This window comes from Numenius arquata, chromosome 3 (genome assembly GCF_964106895.1).
Source record: "Numenius arquata chromosome 3, bNumArq3.hap1.1, whole genome shotgun sequence".
NCBI lineage: Eukaryota > Metazoa > Chordata > Aves > Charadriiformes > Scolopacidae > Numenius > Numenius arquata.
In genome coordinates, this window is record NC_133578.1 from 17,964,822 (window position 1) to 17,985,644 (window position 20,823).

Sequence of the window (20,823 nt, forward strand, 5' to 3'; positions counted from 1 at the left end):
TGAACTTTTCGATGGGGTTACGAAAGTGAGAAACGTGTTCCTTTTAAAAGCAAGGTCTGAGGCTCTCACCTAGTTGTGTGGCCTTGGGAGCTGAAGCTTTAAGGAGTGGGGAGAAGAAAAAGAAGATGACGTTTTGGGGCTTGTGGTGGAGCTGACGGTGTGGTTTGGAGACACAGACCCGTGGGAGTGGGCTTTGGCTGCTGTGTTGGGTCCAGGGCAGGTAGCCTCTCCTTGCAGTCATGGCTGCTGTGCTAGGTCTGCTGCCCCATGGCCCTGTCTGACAGTCAGACACCCCTGCATGTTTGCAGGGTACAACCTTTCCTGCAGATGGCACTTTTCCTAGGGCCATCTCTAAGTCATCCTTTGCATTCTCTGGTTTCATGTGAGATGCCAGCTCTTCCTTTGACTTGGTCCCAGGAGACTCTTGGGGAGCTCAGCAGATAGAGACGTGGTTTTTCATCCTTCAGGGAAAGCATCTTGCCCTGCTTGCCTCCTGGGGCACTGGGCTGGGTGCTCTGCCCTGCTGGGGTTAATAACACCTTTCATGCTGTCATCTTGTTTCAGGCCAGCAAAGATGCTGCTGTAGATGACCGGCTTGCTTGTGCCTCGTGCTATGGCTCTTCATGGCCTCTGCAGGACCAGAACGTGTTAATCTGGGCCCCAAACAGAAGACCATCAGGCTCAAGTCAGGCACCCTTCCGGCAGGGAGAGCTCAACCGCGCCAGGCCTGGCACCTTGCTCAGCAGCAGGCGAAACCCATCTGGAATTTAGAGAAGAAGTATGTGAATGCTTTCCAGGATCATAACCTACTGCCCTCAGGGATCCCTCTGCACCAATCCTGCTTCTTGTGCCCACGGTCCCTATGCCACGCACACCCTGGTGAAGACGCCCTCCCAAGCCTGCCCTTGGCCCAGCCCTGCCTGGACCTGGATGGGAGCGCTCTGCTCTACCGACGCTCCTGCCTCAGACCCAAGCCCTACAGGTTTCCTTTCCAAAGCCCTCCAGACACCGGCTCTGCCACAGGAAAGGTGATGTCTTCCTTGCTGATGGAGCCCTGCCTGCTGCCTGCACTGGTGGAGGAGCACTCTGGGACTGGGGTTAAAGGCTCTGCCCTCAGCTCAGGTCGGCAGCCTTCCAGCTCCTATAGACCAGTGCTCAATAATAACTCCTTCCTACGGCCAAGCAATGCTAAAGTGCCTTTGCTGCAGTCACCAGAGATCAAGAAGGTGAAAAACAGTCACAGCCTCCCTGCTGCCTCGTGTCCCTGCTCTGGGGATGATGGAGACAGCTTCCCTGGCAGTCTGGTCAAGGGAGCAGCGAAAAGGAACAACCTTGTGTTGGAGCAAACCACGGTCCCCTCCCTAACCCTTGTCCCCAGCGGTGCGATCCTTAGGAAGGATCGGTGCTCACGGGAGGATGCTGAGAGTAGAGCATGCAGCTTAAAAGAAAAGGATCCGGAGGTCAGCCTCACAGAGCCTGTGCAGCAGCTCACCGGACAGACTGCCACACGCAACAGCTTTGGATGCAAAGTCGAAAGCTCTGGCCTTACAAATGTGGGCAGCCTGTCCAACTGGAACAGCAGGTGGGGGCAGCACATCATAGCGCAGCTCAGCCCAAAAGAAACCATTGCTCCTCTGAACTCGGAGCTGGGTAGCCATTGCCTTAATGGTAACTCGAGCCTTATAGGCACCAATGGTGCCGTGGTCTGCACTAAGCGTATCAGTGTCCATCTCCTGGCCTCGCGTGCTGGCTCTCCCGACTGCAACGCTGACTGCCAGCTTGCGAGCACGATGAGCTCACACAGCACGGACCGGGTGCCAAGAGCAGAGCCTCCATACCTTGCTGCCATCTCTGAAGTGGCAACTCAGATGTCCACCATCCAACTGGAGAAAGAAGAGAAAAGGGGCCAAACTGTGCTCCCAGGAAAGCTCGAGTAAGTAGAGCCACGAGGAGGAAGGAGAACATGGCAGGATGGACTTAGGCTGTTGTATCTTTGTGTGTTGGGAGAGGATCCACTGTGGGCACTATGGGGGTGGCTGTAAGGGTAATGGTGGGCTGTGTCCCTGAGCAAAACCCATCTGCAGTATCTTGGTGCAGGGGGAGCCTTCCTGCCACCTGCAGCTTGATGCAGGCACTCGGGGTGGCTCCAAGCCCTTCCACTTTCTCCTTCACCCACAGTGTGGAATTGTGTGGCATTTCTAGCTCACTCCCCACACAGTCATGAGGCCCTGCCTGCTGTGGCAGGGTCTGCACATATGTTGGGTGAAGCCTGCTGTTGAACCAGGTCCAGCAGGGCTTTCCTGGGCAGAGATATGGGTTCCTAAAGGAACGCGGAGCTGATGCAGGACAGGAGGGCACAAGGACATGGAGCTCCTGCTCTCCTGCTGGGCGAGAGCGTCCTCGTGCCTCTTTCTTTCTGGCTGCTCTGGAAATGCTCCTTCTGAGGGTGCCCTGGGGCCTCTCTATCTTGCTAGCTTGGGATGAATGCTTGTACAACAGCATTGGGCAGGGCAGTGCTGTCACTCCCCTGCCCACAGTGTTTCATGCTGCTTTGTGGGCTTCTGGATCTTTTTGCCCCTGGAAAGCACATGCCACTCCTTCTGATGTGATGTCTTTTGTCTCAGTGTTATTGCTGAGCAGTCGCTGCTGGAGCCAAGTCATCCCCAGGATGAAGCAGAGGAGGAACTTCCTGATGGCCTGGATGAGAGCTGCAGTCAGGAGGAGGACGAGGACAGTGAGTGGTGGTTCCCTGGGGAGAGCTGTGCTCTGTGCCTTGAGGTGGGGAGCATGAGGGCCATCTGGGAGCATGCACAGCTGCCCTCTGTCTTACATTCATGCCATCATTTCAGGATGACCCAGAGATTGTGCTGAACCCAAAACCAACGTAGCAGCAAAGAACAACTGCATAGGTTCTGGGGGAGCAGGCCAGGGTTCACCACTGTCCTGCTCCAAAACTTACCTACCTCCTCTCTGTGCAGGGCTGTCAGTTCCACCCCCTGCCCTGACTTTTATGCCACCAATTAGTGAGCAAAACTCAGAATCCAAGGATTCGGGGCAGCTGGAGCTTTTGTTTTCTCTCTTCCCTTAACTCTGTGTGCGTTCACACCCCACAGAGACAAAACTTGAATCTGTCCCCTCCTGCAGGTGACTCGGATGCTTCCTCTGTTGCTGGCGTGTCATCAAGTGGCTCTGTGGCTCTTGCATCCAGGTTAGTAGCTATAAATAGTGCATTGGACTTGGCACCTTTATCCAAACCTGTCTGTCTTTGCCTTCCCTGGTGACAGAGGAGAGCTGTAGCATGTGGGGAAATGGAGGGAAGGTAGCAACAAGATTCCCAACCAAAATGAGCGTCTGTGCTACCCTGCAGACCAAAGCTACCTCTCTCGCTGCAGACAGCAGGCTGCAAAATGCTGAGGGTGCAAAGCAGGGGTATAAATTTCACTGCTGCTGCCAGTCGCTGCATTAGGTTTACTGGATTAAACTGTGTTCTTGCAGTGCTCTCGCCTTACAGATGAAGCAGGGCAGAAACGTCCTGAGCGGTCTTGTGTCTCAGCGTTGCATCCTAGGAACAAGTCCTGAAGCCTGGGTTTTTCTTTAGCTTTTGGAAGGAGGTTTTTCTGGGAAGGACTGGTCAGCCTGTGGTCATCTGAGCCCTTCCTTTGTGACTCCTGGCAGACCTTTGTGGGACCTGTTCTTGCCCATTCAGCATCAGGAGCTGGTTCTTGCAGCTATGCTGCCCCTTGCACCAGGGCTGCTTCTGGCTTTGCTGTCTGCCCGACAACTTGCTTGCTTTCCCTCATGCCATTACTCACCTGGAAGATGAGGAAGGCTTCCTGCGAGCAAGTGTTGGACCTCAGGGTGCTGGAGGGCTCTGTGTGGAGGGCTCTCACATGTGATTGTGAAAGTCCTGTAGAGGTGACATAAATTGGACCAACAGCTGTTTCTGGCAGGATGTGGCTTATTGACCTCTTCTCTGTGCAGGCTGTGTGCTGGGCTGGCCTCAAAGCCTTTCCAGCTATCTCCTGCCTTCAGTCTGTTGCCGGCAAAACTAGTTTTGTGCCTGGGAATGTTAATCAATATAATTTATTGCCAATTAACAAACTTTTAATTAGCAGTTCTGGTATTGAAAAAAATACATATGTGCAAGGACTTAGGGAAATCACCTCTTCTTCCCCTGTCCTGGTCTCCAACTCCCTCACTGCAGGCTACACTCAGTCCCTCCAGCAAGGCAAGAGGTGGCCTGGGAGATTGGGGTCAATGTGTTGTGGTTCCTTTTCTTTTGCTGCTCTGTTCTGTCATGGATTGTTCTAGTGTGGCTTCTTCCACTGGCTGCAGTGGCATATACTTAAATATATGTTCATTATAAATTCTACTTTTAGTGTCATCACAACCTTAATAGATATTTTATAAATTCTACCCTTCCTCCCAGGTGTTAGGGATTGCTGTGTTAAGGAGTCAGTAAAGAGGAAGAAGGCTGGAGTCAGTAAAACTCCAGCCCTCTTCCCCACAACACACCAAACCCAAGAAGGTTACAACAGCTGAATCATATATGCATTACAACCTCCACCCCTTGTTCCTGTGGACTAGGTTATAGGGTTTGTCATGTAACAAACTCTACCTCTTGTCCTGGCGAAACACAAAACCCTCGGAGGTTACAACACTTGATATGTGCGTTCATTGCAAGCTCACCCTCTCGTCGCTGCAGACTGGGTTACTGACCTTAGCGCCTGTTGCTTGCACCACATTGCAACGATAAACTTAATACCAGGATCAAGGCTCCTTCCTCCCTGTGCTACTTTTCTCCTTTAGCCGACTGCCTACTGCTTCATCTCTCCTAGGAACTGCATCGAGTGCCTGGCCCAGCCTGCTGAGGCTCAGGAGAAAGTGCTCAAACCGGCTCTTGTCTGCAGTTTATTCCCTAATGTGCCTCCAACTATCTACTTCAGTACTCGGGATGAGACAGGTGAGCTGGGGCCTGTGTCCGGGCAAGATGAGAGCGGCCAGCCCGTTATTAGCGAGCAGTGGTGCCAACGCAGAGCTGCGAGCTGGCCGGCAGCGGCTCTTCTTCACCCTTCCCATCGTGAGACCCAGCACCGCTGTGAGATCCAAAGGGCTGGAATAAAATGACAGCTGCTCCCACAGCCTGGAGACTGAGTCAGGCTGCCACCAAATGTTCCAGCATCCTGGATCTCCCCTAGCCGTGGGGTCTTCTGCTCCATGCTTGTTCTGCAAATGGGGCTACACACCCTTCTCCGAAGGCCTGGTGCCTGTGCTGCAAAACAAGAATTTCCCTGGATGAAGCTTAGAAAATCAGGCTATTGTGTTTGATTTCCTTCTATCCTTATCTTTTTGCCTTCTTAGTGGAAAAGCTGCCTTGGGAGCAGAGGAAGCTGCTGCGATGGAAAATGTGCACAGTCACACCGAACATAGTGAAGCAAACCGTTGGCAGGTCCCACTTTAGAGTCAGCAAAAGTAAGTTGTGGGAGGCTGGCAGCATCCGACACGTCATGTCCTCCCTCGCCTCCAGCCCGTGGGTGTGAGAAGGCAGACTGCCTGCGAAGAGCAGAGCAGGAGCGATACAAGCTCGGCTCTGCGGAATGCTGGGTTCCCATTTCTACCGGTCTGACCTGCAATATCCGAGCTCTGTGGGTCCTGGCAGGGCCTGATCTCCCTCTTGACTTGTCCCTGACATGAACCACAATGGCTTAATCCTAGATTGTGAGGAGCTGAGGCAGCTTGTGGGGCAGCAGAGCTGTGCTCCAGCTTGTTCGAGCTGTGCCTCTAGATGGTGCTGCCAGTCTAAGGAGGCTGGTACTCATCTGATGACAGCCCCAGCACTGCTGTCCCTTGTCCCCATGGACTGAGGAAGAAGCCATCCTCTCTGACTGCAGCCAGAGAGGTCTCAGGGTTGGGATCTTGTCACTGAAGAGATGTGTAGGAGAGGGCTGGGGAAGTACTGAGCATTTGCAGCTGTGATCCATACCCTGGCGTGTGATCTCCCAGCAGTACCTATGGGGCTGCATGTGTCAAGAGACCTCTGCACAGATCATTTTGGGACTATAAGGGGACAAGCAGGGCACAGCAAGACCTAGGAAGTCATGCAATCCTACATGTCTGCAGTGCAGCGCTGATTAGCCAGCTGCTTCATTCAGCTGCTATAGAGCAGGGAAGTCAGGGTATTGGGGGATTAAAGCCATTCCATTGACCCTGTGCCTGCCCATATCCTTGTAACAATGTTTGCAAGGATATGACCCACCTGGTTAACTGGATCACACTCATAGCTGTTGGTTTGTTGCTTCGCAATGGTCAGTATGAGTGCTTTGTGCTATTGCTGTGCAGTATCCCTGGCACACTTCTGCTAGTCCCGGGAGATGGGGTGCTGGTGGGTTGAGAGGGTGTTGTGGGTGGCAGGGTATTCGGTCATGGACTTTCCTGTTTTTCCCGCAGAAAGCAATGACTGGCTGGGCTGCTGGGGCCACCACATGAAATCCCCAGGCTTCAGAGCCATCAGGGAGCACCAGAAGGTAGGGGATGTTTTGGGCTGACCTCCTTCCCTTGCATGGAGAGTGTGTTGGGAGCAGTTTGGGTGCCCCTCTCTTCAGGGCCAGCGGTTTGCTGTGCAGGCTGTCCCTGCAGTGTCCCTGTCAGAGCTGGGCAGCTGGCATTTCTGTGCTGGGTGAGGCAGGCACAGCTGGATGAGCATCTCCTCTGTGAGGGTGGCTCTTGTACAGACTGAGGCTGTAGCCAAGCCATGTTCACTTGTGAGCTTGTCTAAATTCAGTCATTGTTGCTTACAGCAGTCCTTCCTCTGGCAGAACTGAGTGGTGGGGCCAGTGCGCTCCCTGCCAGGGCAGCCAGAGGGGGTGTACCTAATTCAGATCATAAAAGGGTCAGGAGTGGCTCATGGCTTGGGGAGTGTGTAAGGGACCAGCGGTTTGATATCTGCCACACATACCTGTTTGTTCTGGAGAGCTGTGGTGCTCCAAACTGCTCAGTGTTGAGGCAGCATCTGGGGTTGGAAGCTCGCAACCTCCAGCCCTGTTCGTGTCCTACTGCAGAGTCTTTCTGTCCCTAGAGCTTGTGTTGCATGAGCAGGGCTCTGGCATACAGTTTAGAAGCAAGTGGGAAGCCACTGGGGTGGAGGATACTGCCAGAGGAAGCTCAAAGACTGGGTGTTAGTGCCCTGCAGCTGCTCAGTCATCTGAAGGGACGAGGTGGCAGCTGCTGGCTTTGGGTCACTGCGCAGGTGTTTGTTCTTGCAAAGCTCCAGGAGCAGGTGGGTCCTGTCTTGGTGGAATCCTGGGAAGGGAGCAAGGAGTGTTACCTTGCACTGTGTTCAGAAAGGGTGTCTCCTCTGGCCAGGAAGCAGCAAGGGGTGGGCAGGGAGCTGGGGAAGCAGGGAGGTTTCACAGCATCTGGGTTCCTTTCCAGCTAAATCACTTCCCCGGTTCATTTCAAATTGGGAGAAAGGACCGTCTGTGGCGCAACCTGTTGAAGATGCAGGCTCGCTGTGGGAAGAAGGAGTTTAACTTCTTCCCGCAGTCCTTCATCCTGCCCCAGGACATCAAATTACTCAGGAAAGCATGGGAGGAAGGAGCCAGCCGCCAGAAATGGATTGTGAAACCAGTAAGTGCAAAGCAGAGCTCAATCCTTTGTCCCATTGTAGTTGCAGGGAGAAAATCTGATCCCTTCTTGTTTGTGTTTTGCAGCCAGCATCAGCAAGAGGCATTGGTATCCAGGTAATCCACAAGTGGAGTCAGCTCCCCAAAAGGAGACCACTGCTGGTACAGAGGTGAGTGAAGGAAAGCAAGGTTGACAAACGGCCTGGGACCTCCTAGTGTATAATCTCTCTGGCCAGGTCTTGGCCGTTGCCACTATGTGGCAGAGCAGAAGCACCCGATTTGCATCCAGAAACTTCTCGACTGCCTGGGTGTAATGCTGCTGCTGGAAGTCTGGCTCTGTCAGCTGCAGCTGGGCTTACTGAAGTGCTGCTGTCTCTGCGTAGATTTTTTGAGGTCTTAGGTACAAAGTGGCCCATGGGTTTTCTGGAGCTTCTGTCTGCCACGTGATCCAGCTTCAGCTCTGCTGTGATCCCGCTTCCACCACTTTCTACTCTGTGGTTTGGCATCTTTGGAGGCAAATGAACCTTATCTAGTGCCCATAAACACAGTGGGAAGAGAAGTCCCAGGGGAAGAGGTGGCAATTGTCAAAGATTTTTTCTTATCCAAGTTAGAATGGAACAGTAAGAGCCTCTGGGTGTGTGGATGTTGGTCAAAGGGTTTTCTTGAAATTACAGAATTTTCAGAATCTCCTTCCCCTTCTGCAGAAAAATGGAATTGATCATCTTGGTTTGAGGCTGCTTTCTGTGAAGGCTCTTGTGAGGGCAGGAAAACTGTCCAGTGTTTGGCAGACAGGGAGCTGCTGTGTTGGCTTGTCTGTTCTCCCTATCCACTTCCCATGCAAAGTGATAAGTAATTCTCAAATTTACATTCCCGATGTAAAATCATGAACTTCTGGGGTGAATAATCAATTATTTGGATGAAAATTTCCAGCTTTTTCTGCTCACTGAGCCAAACTATTTGTGGCCCACTGCACTTCTTGGATGTTCCTGATACATTGTGGTCAGTCTTGTGGGTGTGGAAAAGCTACTGTGGAAAAGGAACTGAGCAGAAGAGAGTACTGCTCGTGTGCTACAGGTTCTCCACGTGCATGGGAGGGCTTTTTTTTCCTCTCATTTTGACTGTGATGCACTTAACTTGGAAACAATGTGCAAAAGGGTTTCTGCATTGGTCCCTGGTTTTGCCAAGCCTTCTGAGGTGGGGACTCCTGCACACAGAAATCATAACCCTCCTCTGGTGCCCGCTTCCCTCTGCAGATATCTGCACAAACCCTACCTCATTGGCGGGAAGAAGTTCGACCTGAGGATCTACGTTTACGTCACTTGCTATGATCCCCTCAGGGTCTACCTGTTCAAGGATGGATTGGTTCGCTTTGCTAGCTGCAAGTAGGTCATGTGGGAGAGCTAGCTGCAAGTAGGTGCTGGGGGGCTGCCTCAGCGCTGAGGCAGGTCTGGCTGTGGTACCCAGCTCAGCTGGGGTAGGAGGGAGTCATTTTGTATACGGTGGTGCTTAAAGCTGTAGCTTTCTTGCTTAAGAAGCAGTCTGGAAACACACGAGGTCACTGCAGGTGACAGTGTTGAAAGGGAATGTGAGAGGATGCTTTGTTCATCCTTCTTTCCCAAGGCAAGATCAGCTCAGTGTAAAGCAGTTCTTAAAATATGCTGTCTGTGCTTCATACTGCAGAAGAGCTGCTGTACCAGAAACTGAGATGTTTCTCTCAGTTTTGACTATATTGCCATAGGCTCCTGCAGTTCCATCAGTGCTTTTGCTTACTGATGCTGTGGTCTTTTCTTAAGGACCTGCTGCAAGGGTGGGATTGCATCCCACTGCTCCAAGGCAGCCTGCTCCATGTTTTGTCCCATCAACTCTGGGCCCATAGGGACAGAGAGGTCCAGGCAGCCTGGGAAGGGGAGGCATCAGGCTTGTGGGTGGCCAAGAGTGGTCCGAAATGAGAACAGAGTTTCTGCCCACTCCATGGACGTGAGGGCAACCAGTTCAAGCTCAGACTGCTTGTGCTTCTGTCACCTCTTCCAGGTACTCCTCTTCAATGAAGAGCCTCAGCAACAAGTTTGTGCACTTGACCAACTACAGTGTGAACAAGAAGAACACGGAGTACAAGTCCAACTCGGATGAGACTGCTTGTCAGGGACACAAATGGTAGGTGTGCTGCTTTTAGGGCACAGAGCAGTTTTTTCAGACTCTTAAGTCAGCCTTTTTTCAGTATTCCTACTCAAAACTTGAAGGTGCTTCCTGTATCGTCTGCTTCCGTTTGGGGAGGCTGGAGGAGCAGAGTAATTTTGGCATGGGTTAGTGGCGATGGAATCTGGACAGTCTCCCTGGCTTGTGACTCATCCTGTCCACTTCTGCTTGGGCTGTGGTTGCCGTTCATCCTGTCTGTGTCTGTGCCGTTCTCTGCCTCCAACACTGCTCTCATCTGTACTCATTCATCCCCTTGTCCTGTTGCGGGGGTGATGGGCTGTGGTTAAAGCAGAATCTGATTTTTTTGCTGTTAGAACTTGAATGGGTGATTGTGATGCTTAAATTGGCTAGACAGGAGCTCCTGCCCATCTCAGTCTTGACTTCCCTGTGGAGGCAGAGAAAGGGACATTGCTGGTGCAAAACTGATAATTTATGTGCTTCTCGGTGTGAATAGGAGCAACGGTGCCATTTCTAGGAATTTGAGAGGAGGGCTGCAGTCTTGCAGGACTTCCTGTTCCCTGCTGTCCCATGGGTGGACTGATCCAAGGCCCCAGGCACTTGGTCTCTGATTCCACAGCGGTGTTTGAACTCTTTTAAAAATAGTGCAGGATAGAGTTCTCAATTCGTGGGCCTGGACAGGGCTACTTCACTTCAAAGGGAGCTGCAGAAGGTGGTTTGCTGTGGTAGGATTGCTTTCTCAGACCTGGACCTGCTGCGCAGTTGTCTGTTCCTCCCCTGGAATGTTGAGAAGGGTCTGCTGTTCCCCAGCAGTTGAAAGCCCATGGAGGTGGGATTGTGTGGGTTTTTGGTACAGCTGTGGAAGTCAAAGCTGGCTGCTCCCACGTTGAAGATGAGAGTGGCTGTAATCCACTCCATCTTGTATGCAGGAAGCATGACCTTTGGATTCCTGGCCATTAGCCACATGGTCTCACTTGAGCATCCTTGGCTCAGTGTCAGGGTAGCTTGCAGCGCTCGGTGTGCTGTGGGAAACTCCTGTAAAAGCAGAGACCTATAAAACTCCTATACTCCTATAAAAGCTCCCCCCTACCATCTTGTTCTCCATGTTTTTAAAAAATGTTTCTCCACCCCCAAAGCCTCAGTGAAATGGCTCTCGCTAAAAGATTTATGGGGGTCTTGCTGGATTCCTGCTGAGCTGTTTTGCAGTGCTGCGGGGGAAGGCCTGCAGGAAGGGGAGGTTTGCTGAGGACATGGAGGGGGAGGGAAGAGAAGATCTGGGCCTAATATACCTTGCTCGTGCTAATTTGGGACCTATTACTCCAGTGCTGGGACAAGGCCATGACAGATTTATGTTTCTAGTAGCTTGGGCCTACAGGACCAGGGGCCAGGCTGGGGAGGGCAGCGACCGGGAGCTGAGGGGTTGGAGGATGACAGAAGGATGGCCCTGCCAGGGAAGAGCTTTGTCAAGGCTCCCCTCTGCTGCTTTCATACCCCTAGCAGGGCTGGGCAGCAAGGGGCTACAGAGCTACCTCCTTTCCTTTGTCTCTCCCAGGGCGCTCAAAGCTCTCTGGAGTTACCTGACCCAGAAGGGAGTTGATAGCGAGGCCATCTGGGAGAAGATTAAGGACATCGTTATCAAAACCATCATTGCGTGAGTCCTGGCACCCCTTGCTCTGTGCCTGGCTGTGGGGTGCACCCTGGCCCCTCTGGCTCTCCAGTCCCCTCTCAGCCCAGTCCTTTTGCTCTTGATCTAAATGCTACCACTGCTGTTGGCTTCAGTATTTCTCTTTGGTTCCTTCCCTTCATCCTGTTACTTATGCTCATGCTGCAGTAGCTGCAATGGGTTAATACATCTTACATTTCCTGGGTCTGCCTGCAGTGCATGGGGGGAGGCCGGGAGGGTTCAGTGTACCTAGGACTCTGCCCAGCTTGCCACCTCACTTCTGCTTGGCCAGGGTGCCTGAGAAGAAAGGTCCTCTGGTGCGGAATGGATCCTGTGTTCAGAGGTGGATCCTGCCCGATAGAGGAGGGCTGCTCAGAATGCGAAGCCGGATCCATACGCAGTGCAGCAGCAGCAGCTCACAGGCCTGTGTTGGTCTCAGCCCACCCGCTCCCACAGCACGTGGCTGCATATGCTCTCAGAACCGGCAGTGTGTGCTCTGAACAGCCAGAGCTCTGCTGTCTGACTGTTGGAAGCAAGCGTTTTTTCCTTGGCTTGCAGATCTGAGCCCTACGTGAACAGCCTGGTGAAGATGTATGTGCGGCGGCCGTATTGTTGCCATGAGCTGTTTGGGTTTGATATCATGCTGGATGAAAACCTCAAGCCCTGGATCTTAGAGGTCAACATTTCCCCAAGGTAAAGCAGATTCTGAGCCACAGCAGAGTGGGTAAGGGCCTTTCTTTTAGCACAAAGTGAATTTGGCTCATGATGTCCCCTGCACCCTGTGCTGAAAGACTGTGGGCTTTGAAGCCTCCCTCTCCAGATTGCGGGTATCAAAGTCCTCCCTGCCTGTGAAAGCAACATACATCCGCAGCTCAGAAACCTTCGCTGGGCATGCTCCAGCTAGAGCCAGGAAAGAGTACGTTAAAAAAGGAAGCCCAAGGAGGAGTGCGTTGTGTAGGAAACGAGTGATGGCAGAGATTTCTTCTTTGTGTGGGCAGAAGTGATCAGCGGCTCCGCTGCCTCGTGCACTATTCCCTGCTTGCTGACGGCACCTGGCCGTGTGGTGTTGGCTGCGCAGGCAGGGCTGGGAGCTGTGGTGTGCCTGAGCCTGGCCTCTCCTGCCTGCCAGAGTGGGTGGGCATGAGCTGGACACAGAGCTGTGGTCCCACATAGGGCTCTGGGGAGGGATTTGCAGGTTTCCAGCAGATCTGGGAAGAGATGGAGAAACGAACCATTTCTGGTGGGGAGCCCCCATTCAAAGAACTGTTGTGGGGATTTTTCATAGAATCATAGAATGGTTAGAGTTGGAAGGGATCTTAAAGATCATCGAGTTCCAACCCCCCTGCCATGGGCAGGGACACCTCCACTAGAGCAGGTTGCTCAAAGCCCCATCCAGCCTGGCCTTAAACACTTCCAGGGGTGGGGCATCCACAACTTCTCTGGGCAACCTGTTCCAGTGCTTCACCACCCTCACAGTAAGAATTTCCTCCTAGTATCTAATCTAAATCTCCCCTCTTCCAATTTAAAACCATTACCCCTTGTCCTGTCTTTCTGTTTTTCTCTTAATGTCTGTCTGTGATGAGGCGAGGGACAGGCTGGGTTTTGTATCCCGGTCACTGTTAACCCAGGAAGTGATGCTGGGACCACGAGGCTTGGCACCTCTGTTCTAGCACTCAGACTGCTTCCTCCCTGCAGCCTCCACTCCAACTCCCCGCTGGACGTGAGCATCAAGGGCCAGATGATCCGGGACCTCCTCAACCTCGCCGGCTTCGTTCTGCCCAGCACGGACAGCGTGGCCTCAAGGCCACAGACAAGAAGTGGCTCTACCTGCAGGTCAGACCCCTTCTCTGTCAGAGCAGCAGGGCAAGGCAGGCTTTTTTCTTGGGGAATTTCATCTGAGGGCTGCTTGCAGCCCAGAAAATGCTGTTTTCCATGCTGTTGAGAGCCTGTGCTTGCTGGTCCTTCAGCTGTGGGTCTGAGAGACTTGCATTATTGCCTGGGTGTCTGGTTCCTGTAATCTCTTCAAGGCAGAAGGATTTATGCCCTCTCTGCAGGTCCATAGTTGGAAGTGAGGCCAGTGTAATTTGTGCTTGCTCTGCAGTTAGTCGAGTCGTGCTCTCTGTTCCTTCCTCCTGCCAGAACTAACATGATGCTGAGCTGCACTGCCTCTTCATTTGCTTGGAGGACTGGCTGGCTGGCTGGCTGTGTTGGGGCTGGATCTGCTTACCCTCTACCCCAGGACTGGCATGCTGCTGCCTTGAGCAAGAGGAGCACCTGTTATTTTGCAAAGGCTGGAGTGATCTGTTTCTTAGGCAGGGCTGCAGGTGTCAGAGGCTGTAGACATGTGGGTAGGGGTGTGCACAGTCTTACCTTGCAGCTAACATGACTGCTTCTTGCATAAGGCTAATTCCTGGGCAAGTGTCCACCGAGGCCCCTGCTCCTTCTGTGTTTCACCACAGCTTGGGCTTATACAGGATTCAAACCTAATGGTGGGGGGGAAACCAGTCCTGTTGCCTGCAGCAGAGCGGCTCTGTCACTGAAGGAGCAGCTTGCTGGGATAAGCACCAGCACGCAATGATGTGTGGGCACGCTGAAAGATGGGACTCTTGCCCTCCACCTGCCCTGCGCCTTCAGTGAAGGCAGAAGCTTGGAGCGCAGGCCCATTCCAGCCAGGGAGCTCTCGCCAGCTCATCTGCGGTGATTTGATCACACATTCGTTTGCGGCTTGCAGCACTCATTTGCAGCTTGCGATGGAGGTGCTGAAGGGCAGGTGTCCTCAGAGGGACCTGCAGGGGATTAAGCAGATCCTTAACATTGTTCAGATGATGCATTACCAGAGTTCCTGCATCCAGGGTCAAGCTTGCTTCACCATATCTCCTGCCCTGGGAAGGATATGAAGGGTTTTATTGCATATGGGCATAATTCCAGTAGATCTGTATATTCCCCAAACACCATGCAGCACAGCCTTGAGGCTCTTCTCTCCCTGTTTTAATCCACACACAAATAATTTTTGCAGCGGCAGAACAAATCAGCTGTGTTGATATAAGCATTCAAAGGTGTTGTACAAGTATCTCCCAGGTTCTGGCATCCCCAAATGGTTCAGTTGGGTGCTTAGAATAGTTTAGATTGTTGCTGGTCAGATCATACAAAAGGCCAGGATTTCCCATGGCATGTGGAGCTGGAGCTGAATTGGAGTCTTGAGAGTTCTTGGCTGTTGCAGGAGGAAGTTTTTTTTATAAGAGTTCTCTACTTCCTTGCACAGTACCAGTACTGAGTACTCATACCCCTAGCCCTGTGGTTACAGTTAAGAAGCTGTGTTGCAAGTGGGATATAAGCATGAGATCCCACCAGGCTTCAAGTGCTGTTCACAGTTCACAGTGTGTCATTGGCCCTCTTGCATCCTGTGTGGCTGTGAGGTGATGGTTCACCTTTTGGATGAAGGAACGCTGAAATGCCTTAGCAAGGAGCTCACAGGGCCCTCCCTGTTCCTCTGCCCACATCCTTCCTGGGTCCTGTGCTGATGCACAAGGCTGTGGATGCATCACTGATCTCAAAACTAGTGAAATCCTTGGAAATGGTGTTCTGTCCTCTACGGCATCTTCCTGAGGGTGTCACTGCTCGCACAGAAGTTGCTGGGAGCAGCTCTGCCATGACAGTAGACTTTATCTTCTCTGCCTAAATTCTCTACTGCCTCTTCTTGTGTCCTCAGTCTGGGCAGTACTTTGAAGGAGAAGCCCAAGCCAGCATCTGAGCATTTCATAGCGGAGAAGATGAAGAAGGCCTATTACTTGACCCAGAAGATACCTGACCAGGTATGACACAATCTCCTTTGATACTTGTGCCATCCTGCCAAGCTGCTGTCCCAACCAGTCCCACATGTCTATCCCTTGTCCCTCTCCAGATTGTGCTTCTCTGTGGGGACAGCTAGATGGTGGGGTGTGCTTGGGCTTCAGTGGGTTACAGGACAGATGGTTAGAAATAAATTTGGGTTGCTTAAGCCACTCCTGCACTGGCTCACCTTCACATTAAAATAGACACATGCTGAGGGGCATGTTACCCACCAGTCCCCAAACAGGGTCTAAGCACTGCCTGTTCCTCCTCGTGTCTCTGTGCAGCTCTCATAGCTTTTGCCTGCTGTCCCTCTGCAGGTTAGCAGGGACGCTTGCATTGTGTGCCACCTGGTAGTGCCTGTAAGAGAGGTTGGGCTGCAGAATTGGGGATCTCCTCAGCTCTGTGCAGCACAGATGTCGCTACTGAATCTAGATTTCTTCATTTTCCATGTGGTTTCTGTCCTAAAGATCTCAAAGATATGGAGACCTCTCCCTGAGAGAGTTTCAGGCGTGGGGAGGTGGGAGGAGGGACTGACAAAATATAGTTCACTTCTCCCTGACCCTGGGTTGCTCTTGTCTGCAGGACTTTTATTCTTCTGTCTTGGACATCCTGACCCCAGATGATGTCCGCATCCTGGTGGAGACAGAGGATGAATATTCGCGGCGTGGGCAGTTCGAGCGGGTGTTCCCCACCCACATTTCCATGCGGTACCTGCGTTTCTTTGAGCAGCCTCGTTACTTCAACATCCTGGTGACCCAGTGGGAGCTCAAATACTACTTGAATAAACACAAAGGTAACTGCCACCCGAGAGCCTGGCACAGCTACCTGCGTCAGGCGGGCTGCCTGCTGGTGGTCGTGGGAGACTTCTGAGCTACGAATGTTGAGGGGGAGCTGCCTGCCTGCACACTAGCCATAGGAAATGTCTTACCTTCCCAGATTGCTTCAAATACTCACAAAGAGCTTATTCCGAGTTGAGCAGAGGTGCTGACTGCTCTGGTAAATGCAGCACCAGCACTTCTAGGTGCCCTGGGATTGAAGCAGGCTGGGATTCTGCCTTCAGCCTGTAGGTGTAGCCTCTTATTGCATTCCTCTGACCTATTTTGAGGGAGAAACAGCTGGAGTCACTGGGCTTTGCTCCTGGTAGGTGATCTGTGAAGTGAAAGCAAAATTGGGCTTATCCCCTGGTTTCCTGCTGCTTTCTAATTGTTTAAAAGCTGTCAGTTTGCACAGAGAGGAATTTTTCCTAAGCACTAGAAATCTAGCTATCATTTCCACCTTTCCAGGACACAACTCTGCATTTTAATAAAAAACATCTTTTAATTGAGGCATAGCTGGGTTGGACCAATTCTTTCTCACCCAGGGCTGTCTCTGTCAGGGCAGCAGCAGAGGCTATTTAGGGGAGAGAACCAGTGAATCTAGTGTGAAGAATTAGAGAGCATAAAAAGAAAGAGGCTGTGGCTCAGGGCTCATCTAGCTGGAGAGGCTTCTGCAGGAGCCGGCCCTCCACTGAGGTGACCGTATGTGCGCTCCTAGCCTGGCTGTCATGCAGAGAAAAAAAAATGCTTTTGTCACTTTTCACTGGTGCTAAAGCAAATATCAAAGGGGTTGATAAGTCTTTCACAGAGAGACAGTAACCTCATAGCCCTCTCCAGCTGTGCTGTCAGCAGGTGTCATCCTTTGCCTCGCTAATACCTTTGCTGGATGCTCTCCTGTCAGCTGGAAGAAAGGTCCTGTCATCGTCCATGCTGAAGTGCTGCCCTGAACTTTGCTGCTCAGACTGGGGTCCTGGTTCAATGCTCCCGCTTCCCCGAAGCACCTGACCAGCAGATTTGCTCTCTTTGCTGAGAGCTGAGAGCCCGGGCTGGTGCACAGAGCATGGGCAGGGCTGCCCTGCTCCCCTCAGCCCCCAACACATGGGGTTTTTTTCCAAAGTCCTGGGGCTTGCTTGAAAGGTCACGGAAGAGCAGAGTTTGCACAGCAAGGATTCCTCCTATAGCCAGGGCAGGTATCGTATAGCAAACCACAGTAACCCCAGCTGGACAGCATCAAGTTCCTGGCCATTGCTCTGCTGGTTCTTAAGTCTCAAGGCACCTTAGCTTGTGCTATGGCTCTAAGGCTGTTAAAAAAAGAAAACAAGAAGGGAGGAGTCCTGGATTTCTCAATATTTTTGGGTTAGCAGAGAGCAGGAAGCTTGGCTGTAGTGCAGGCCTTGGAGGAAGTGGAGCCTGCTCATTGCAGTTGGACACATGGCTCTGTTTCAAGGTGACCTCTCTGTGCTCCAGTGCAGCACATCTTGTGCTGCTGGAGGAATGGTCCCTTTCAGTCACACCGCTGGTGAGCTTGGTCCATGCCAGCCTCGTCCTCTGTCAGGGATGGAGACCAGGTCTCAGCCCATGTCGAGCTCCAGATGGATCTGTGCAGGAGAAGATGATGCACTGGGATGCTGCAGCTGATCAGTGCGGTGCAAGGGGAGGAGGTTGCCTGAGCTGCCCTCCTCTGGGAAAGGGGCCGGTGACAGCAAAGCTGCTCTACATTTGCACTGTAGGAACTTTCACCGGTGTAGCCCAAATCAGGTGCTGCTGTTGACAGGCACCGGGCTCAGGGGGACAAGCCAGTCTAGTCTAATTTGGCAAATCCTGTGTTGCCCCAGTTTCCCTGCTTAGCTGAGCCTGCTGCACAGCGCGTTTGGCTTCCCGAGAGGAAGGCAGGCTCTGTGGCAGCCCACGTGCTGGAGCTCGCTGGTGTTTGCTCGTACAAAGGGTGAACGCCCTTGGTTTACCCCGTGTTTGCTGGGGCTCAGGCACATGTTCAAGTAGTTATTGCATAGCATGTACTGCACAGCCAGTTCACTCCATGTAGCATATTTGTGTGCCCCAAGCTGGGACGGTTTAACTCTCTGCAAACTTGGTTGTTCATTCTTGCTTCTTGTCTTTTCTGTCACTTCCTAGGTCTGGAGCTACTGAAGAACTGGTGTGTCAAAGGGTACCACACTGGGGCAGGGACGGATTTGGCCCAGGCGGTGCGTATGGCTGTGGGTAAGCTAGGGGTGAGGTGGCTGTTTGCCTGGGCAGAGTTGAGCTGGTTGTTCTGCTCCCTACGACTCCTGCCCTACCTGTTTGCGCTCTTCTTCCCTCTCTGCCAAGGCCTGCAGGAGTCTGGAAAAACCCACGCTTCTCTATCTCCCACCAACATGAAATCCACCCACTATATCAGATCTGCACGTACTTTGCATCTGAATATCCTTGGGTGCAGTGGGCACAGCCCTACATGTTTTGCACCTGGCCTTCCCTTTATTCCCCTCCGCAAGGGAGCCATCTCCGTCTGTCACTTCTGTGCCTTACAGCAGGCTGATCCAGTGAAAGAAGCCCACTCTTTTGACCTCGAGATGCTCTGCTCCCATTTACAGCAGAGGGATTCATTAAGCAGAGAGCAAAGACTGCTCTGTTTGCTATTCTGGGAACAGTCTGGTGGTAGTGATGATGCACAGCAGCGTGAGGCAGTTGAAGCTGAAGTGCACTAGGGCAGCCTACAGCAGAGCCCAGCAGGCTTGAGGGATTTTTGCCACGACTTAAATAGCCATTTGGTTGTCTTTCTTTCCTCCTACAGTGGTCGTTGCCAAAGTCTTTCTTCCTCCAGAAGAGCAGTGTTCAATCAAATGGCTTCAGTAAACTGGAACTGGGCAGACTGGGGTGAGTTTGCACTGGCTGTGACGTGCATGATGTTCACAGGACTGGTGTCCTGAGAGAGAACTGGCAGCAGGGAAAGCAGCTTTGTTTGAGGGGAGAGGAACAGGTTGGTTTGCAGGCTCTGAAGCCAGCCTCCGCTCTCTGGTGGGGCTGGCATGATGTCTACGCAACTGGGCATGTCTCCTTGGCACTGTACGCCCAGCTCAGATGGGAATGAGGCCCAGAACAGCCGGACTGGGTGACGTGTGGCATTGTCGTGGTCAGGACATGCTGACAAGATGTTCCCCACAGGGACCTGCACCACTTCTGTGGGCTCTGATGTTGCCACCACCAGCCGCTGCGTGGTGCTGGGAGAGGAGTGAGGCCTCTGGGATGGCTGCACTCTGCCAGCATCCCCGAGCAAAGTTGGGGTGCAAAATAGCTGCTGCTGGCCCCAACAGCCTCCTGCAGAGAGGTGGAGGACTGGAGTTCACCTGGGTGAGCTGAAGTGGAGGGCAGGCTCACCCCTGGTCTCTGGTGTTAAGGGAAAGAGCATCCCCGCTCTTGTGCCCAGGCCAGGATGGAGTTAGGTTTACGTACAGCCAGGGAGATCAAGCTGTGACCCTAAAGTGCCGTCACTGTCTTGGATGCCTGTTGGGGTGACTGGTGCTGCCCGGGGTAGGGGGTGGAGTAGGTGAGCCTGGCAGCCCCGTTTCTGAGCCTGTATATGATGATACCACAGGTGATGATCTTAAAGGTCTTTTCCAACCTAAGTGATTCTATGAATGTTGCACCGTGGCACTTTTGATCCTTTTTTGCTGTCCCTAAGTAGCATGGGGTCTCCTTTCTCCTGCAGCACACTCCTCCCTTCGGCCAGTGAGGACCTCACACGATGCCTGGAGCCCAGCTCTGCTCAGAGCTTACCTCTCAACAAGTGCACTGGTGGAGCCGACCAGAAACCTGCTGGCTGCCTCTCGGACACTGCCCTGGTGATGTGACCAGGCAGCCGCCGTCCCTCCCCGGGGACACCTCGACCTACCTCAAAGGAAGAGACAGGAGCTGGCTCCGGAGAGCGAGGACTGTGGGAGCCCCCTGTGCTGCACACTTGCTTGCGGAGCTGTTTTTGGAGAGGGATGTTTTACTGGGTAAAGGGGAGAGCTGTGTGACTTCCATTTTTAACAGAAATAGCAAAGCCTGGGGAAGCGGGGTTTGTCTGGGCTTTGTCCTGGGCTGTTCTTAAAGCCTGACGTGGTGGTTGTGGTTTCTTTGCTGCGTGAGAGCTGGCTGGGCTAGGAGTCAGCCTGGCCTTCCTGTCCACGACCAGCACGGGCTGAGCCCTTGCTCTCCTGTGTTTCTGTGCTCTTGTCCTGAGCTGCTGGGAGCCGAGTCTGCTCCTGCCTTGCTGCGGCCTGGCCCTGGAGAAGAGTCCCCAGCCACCACCCTACTTCTCCGGAAGGAGCAGGGCTTGGGACTTTCAGCTGACCTGTTCCATCCTTTCTGAACGCCTGTGCCAACATCCTGCCCTCCCCCGGCCTCAGGGCCTGGGGGGAACGTCGGGTTTGCACATCGCTGCTCGAGAGAGACCACGGCTACCAGCAAGGCTCCAGTTTGTCATGGGACAGGAGGGCTGCCAGGGAAGGAGCATCCTCTTGAGGCTGTCGGCTCTCCCGGGTGACCTGCAACATGCGTGTGGGGACTGCAGGCTGGTGCTCTTCTCCTGGGCTCTGCTTTCTATTTTCCCTTCATTTCTCAAGGATTTCTATTAATGTTTAACACTCAAATGCTCTCCTGGTCTCTATCTGCCTCTGTTTCTCTGACCCGTTTGGGTCTGTGGAGCAGCTTGGCTCTCCCCATGCTTTGCTGCGGGCTCTGGTACAGGAGGGGCTTG

At 52.8% G+C, this 20,823-nt stretch overlaps 1 protein-coding gene across 1 annotated transcript; it reads left to right on the plus strand.

Moving 5' to 3' along the window:
* Positions 1 to 617: 617 nt before the first annotated feature.
* Positions 618 to 20,721, plus strand: TTLL4 (tubulin tyrosine ligase like 4; the record flags this gene model as incomplete). Its single annotated transcript, XM_074145703.1, has 18 exons — positions 618 to 1,933; positions 2,625 to 2,734; positions 3,145 to 3,208; positions 4,839 to 4,963; positions 5,362 to 5,472; positions 6,448 to 6,524; positions 7,432 to 7,626; positions 7,710 to 7,792; positions 8,876 to 9,004; positions 9,654 to 9,776; positions 11,329 to 11,427; positions 11,998 to 12,132; positions 13,135 to 13,272; positions 15,149 to 15,251; positions 15,853 to 16,063; positions 18,219 to 18,289; positions 18,877 to 18,959; positions 19,792 to 20,721. Coding segments are annotated over 18 exons (3,315 nt in total), but the record flags the coding sequence as incomplete, so codon positions are not given.
* Positions 20,722 to 20,823: the final 102 nt, after the last annotated feature.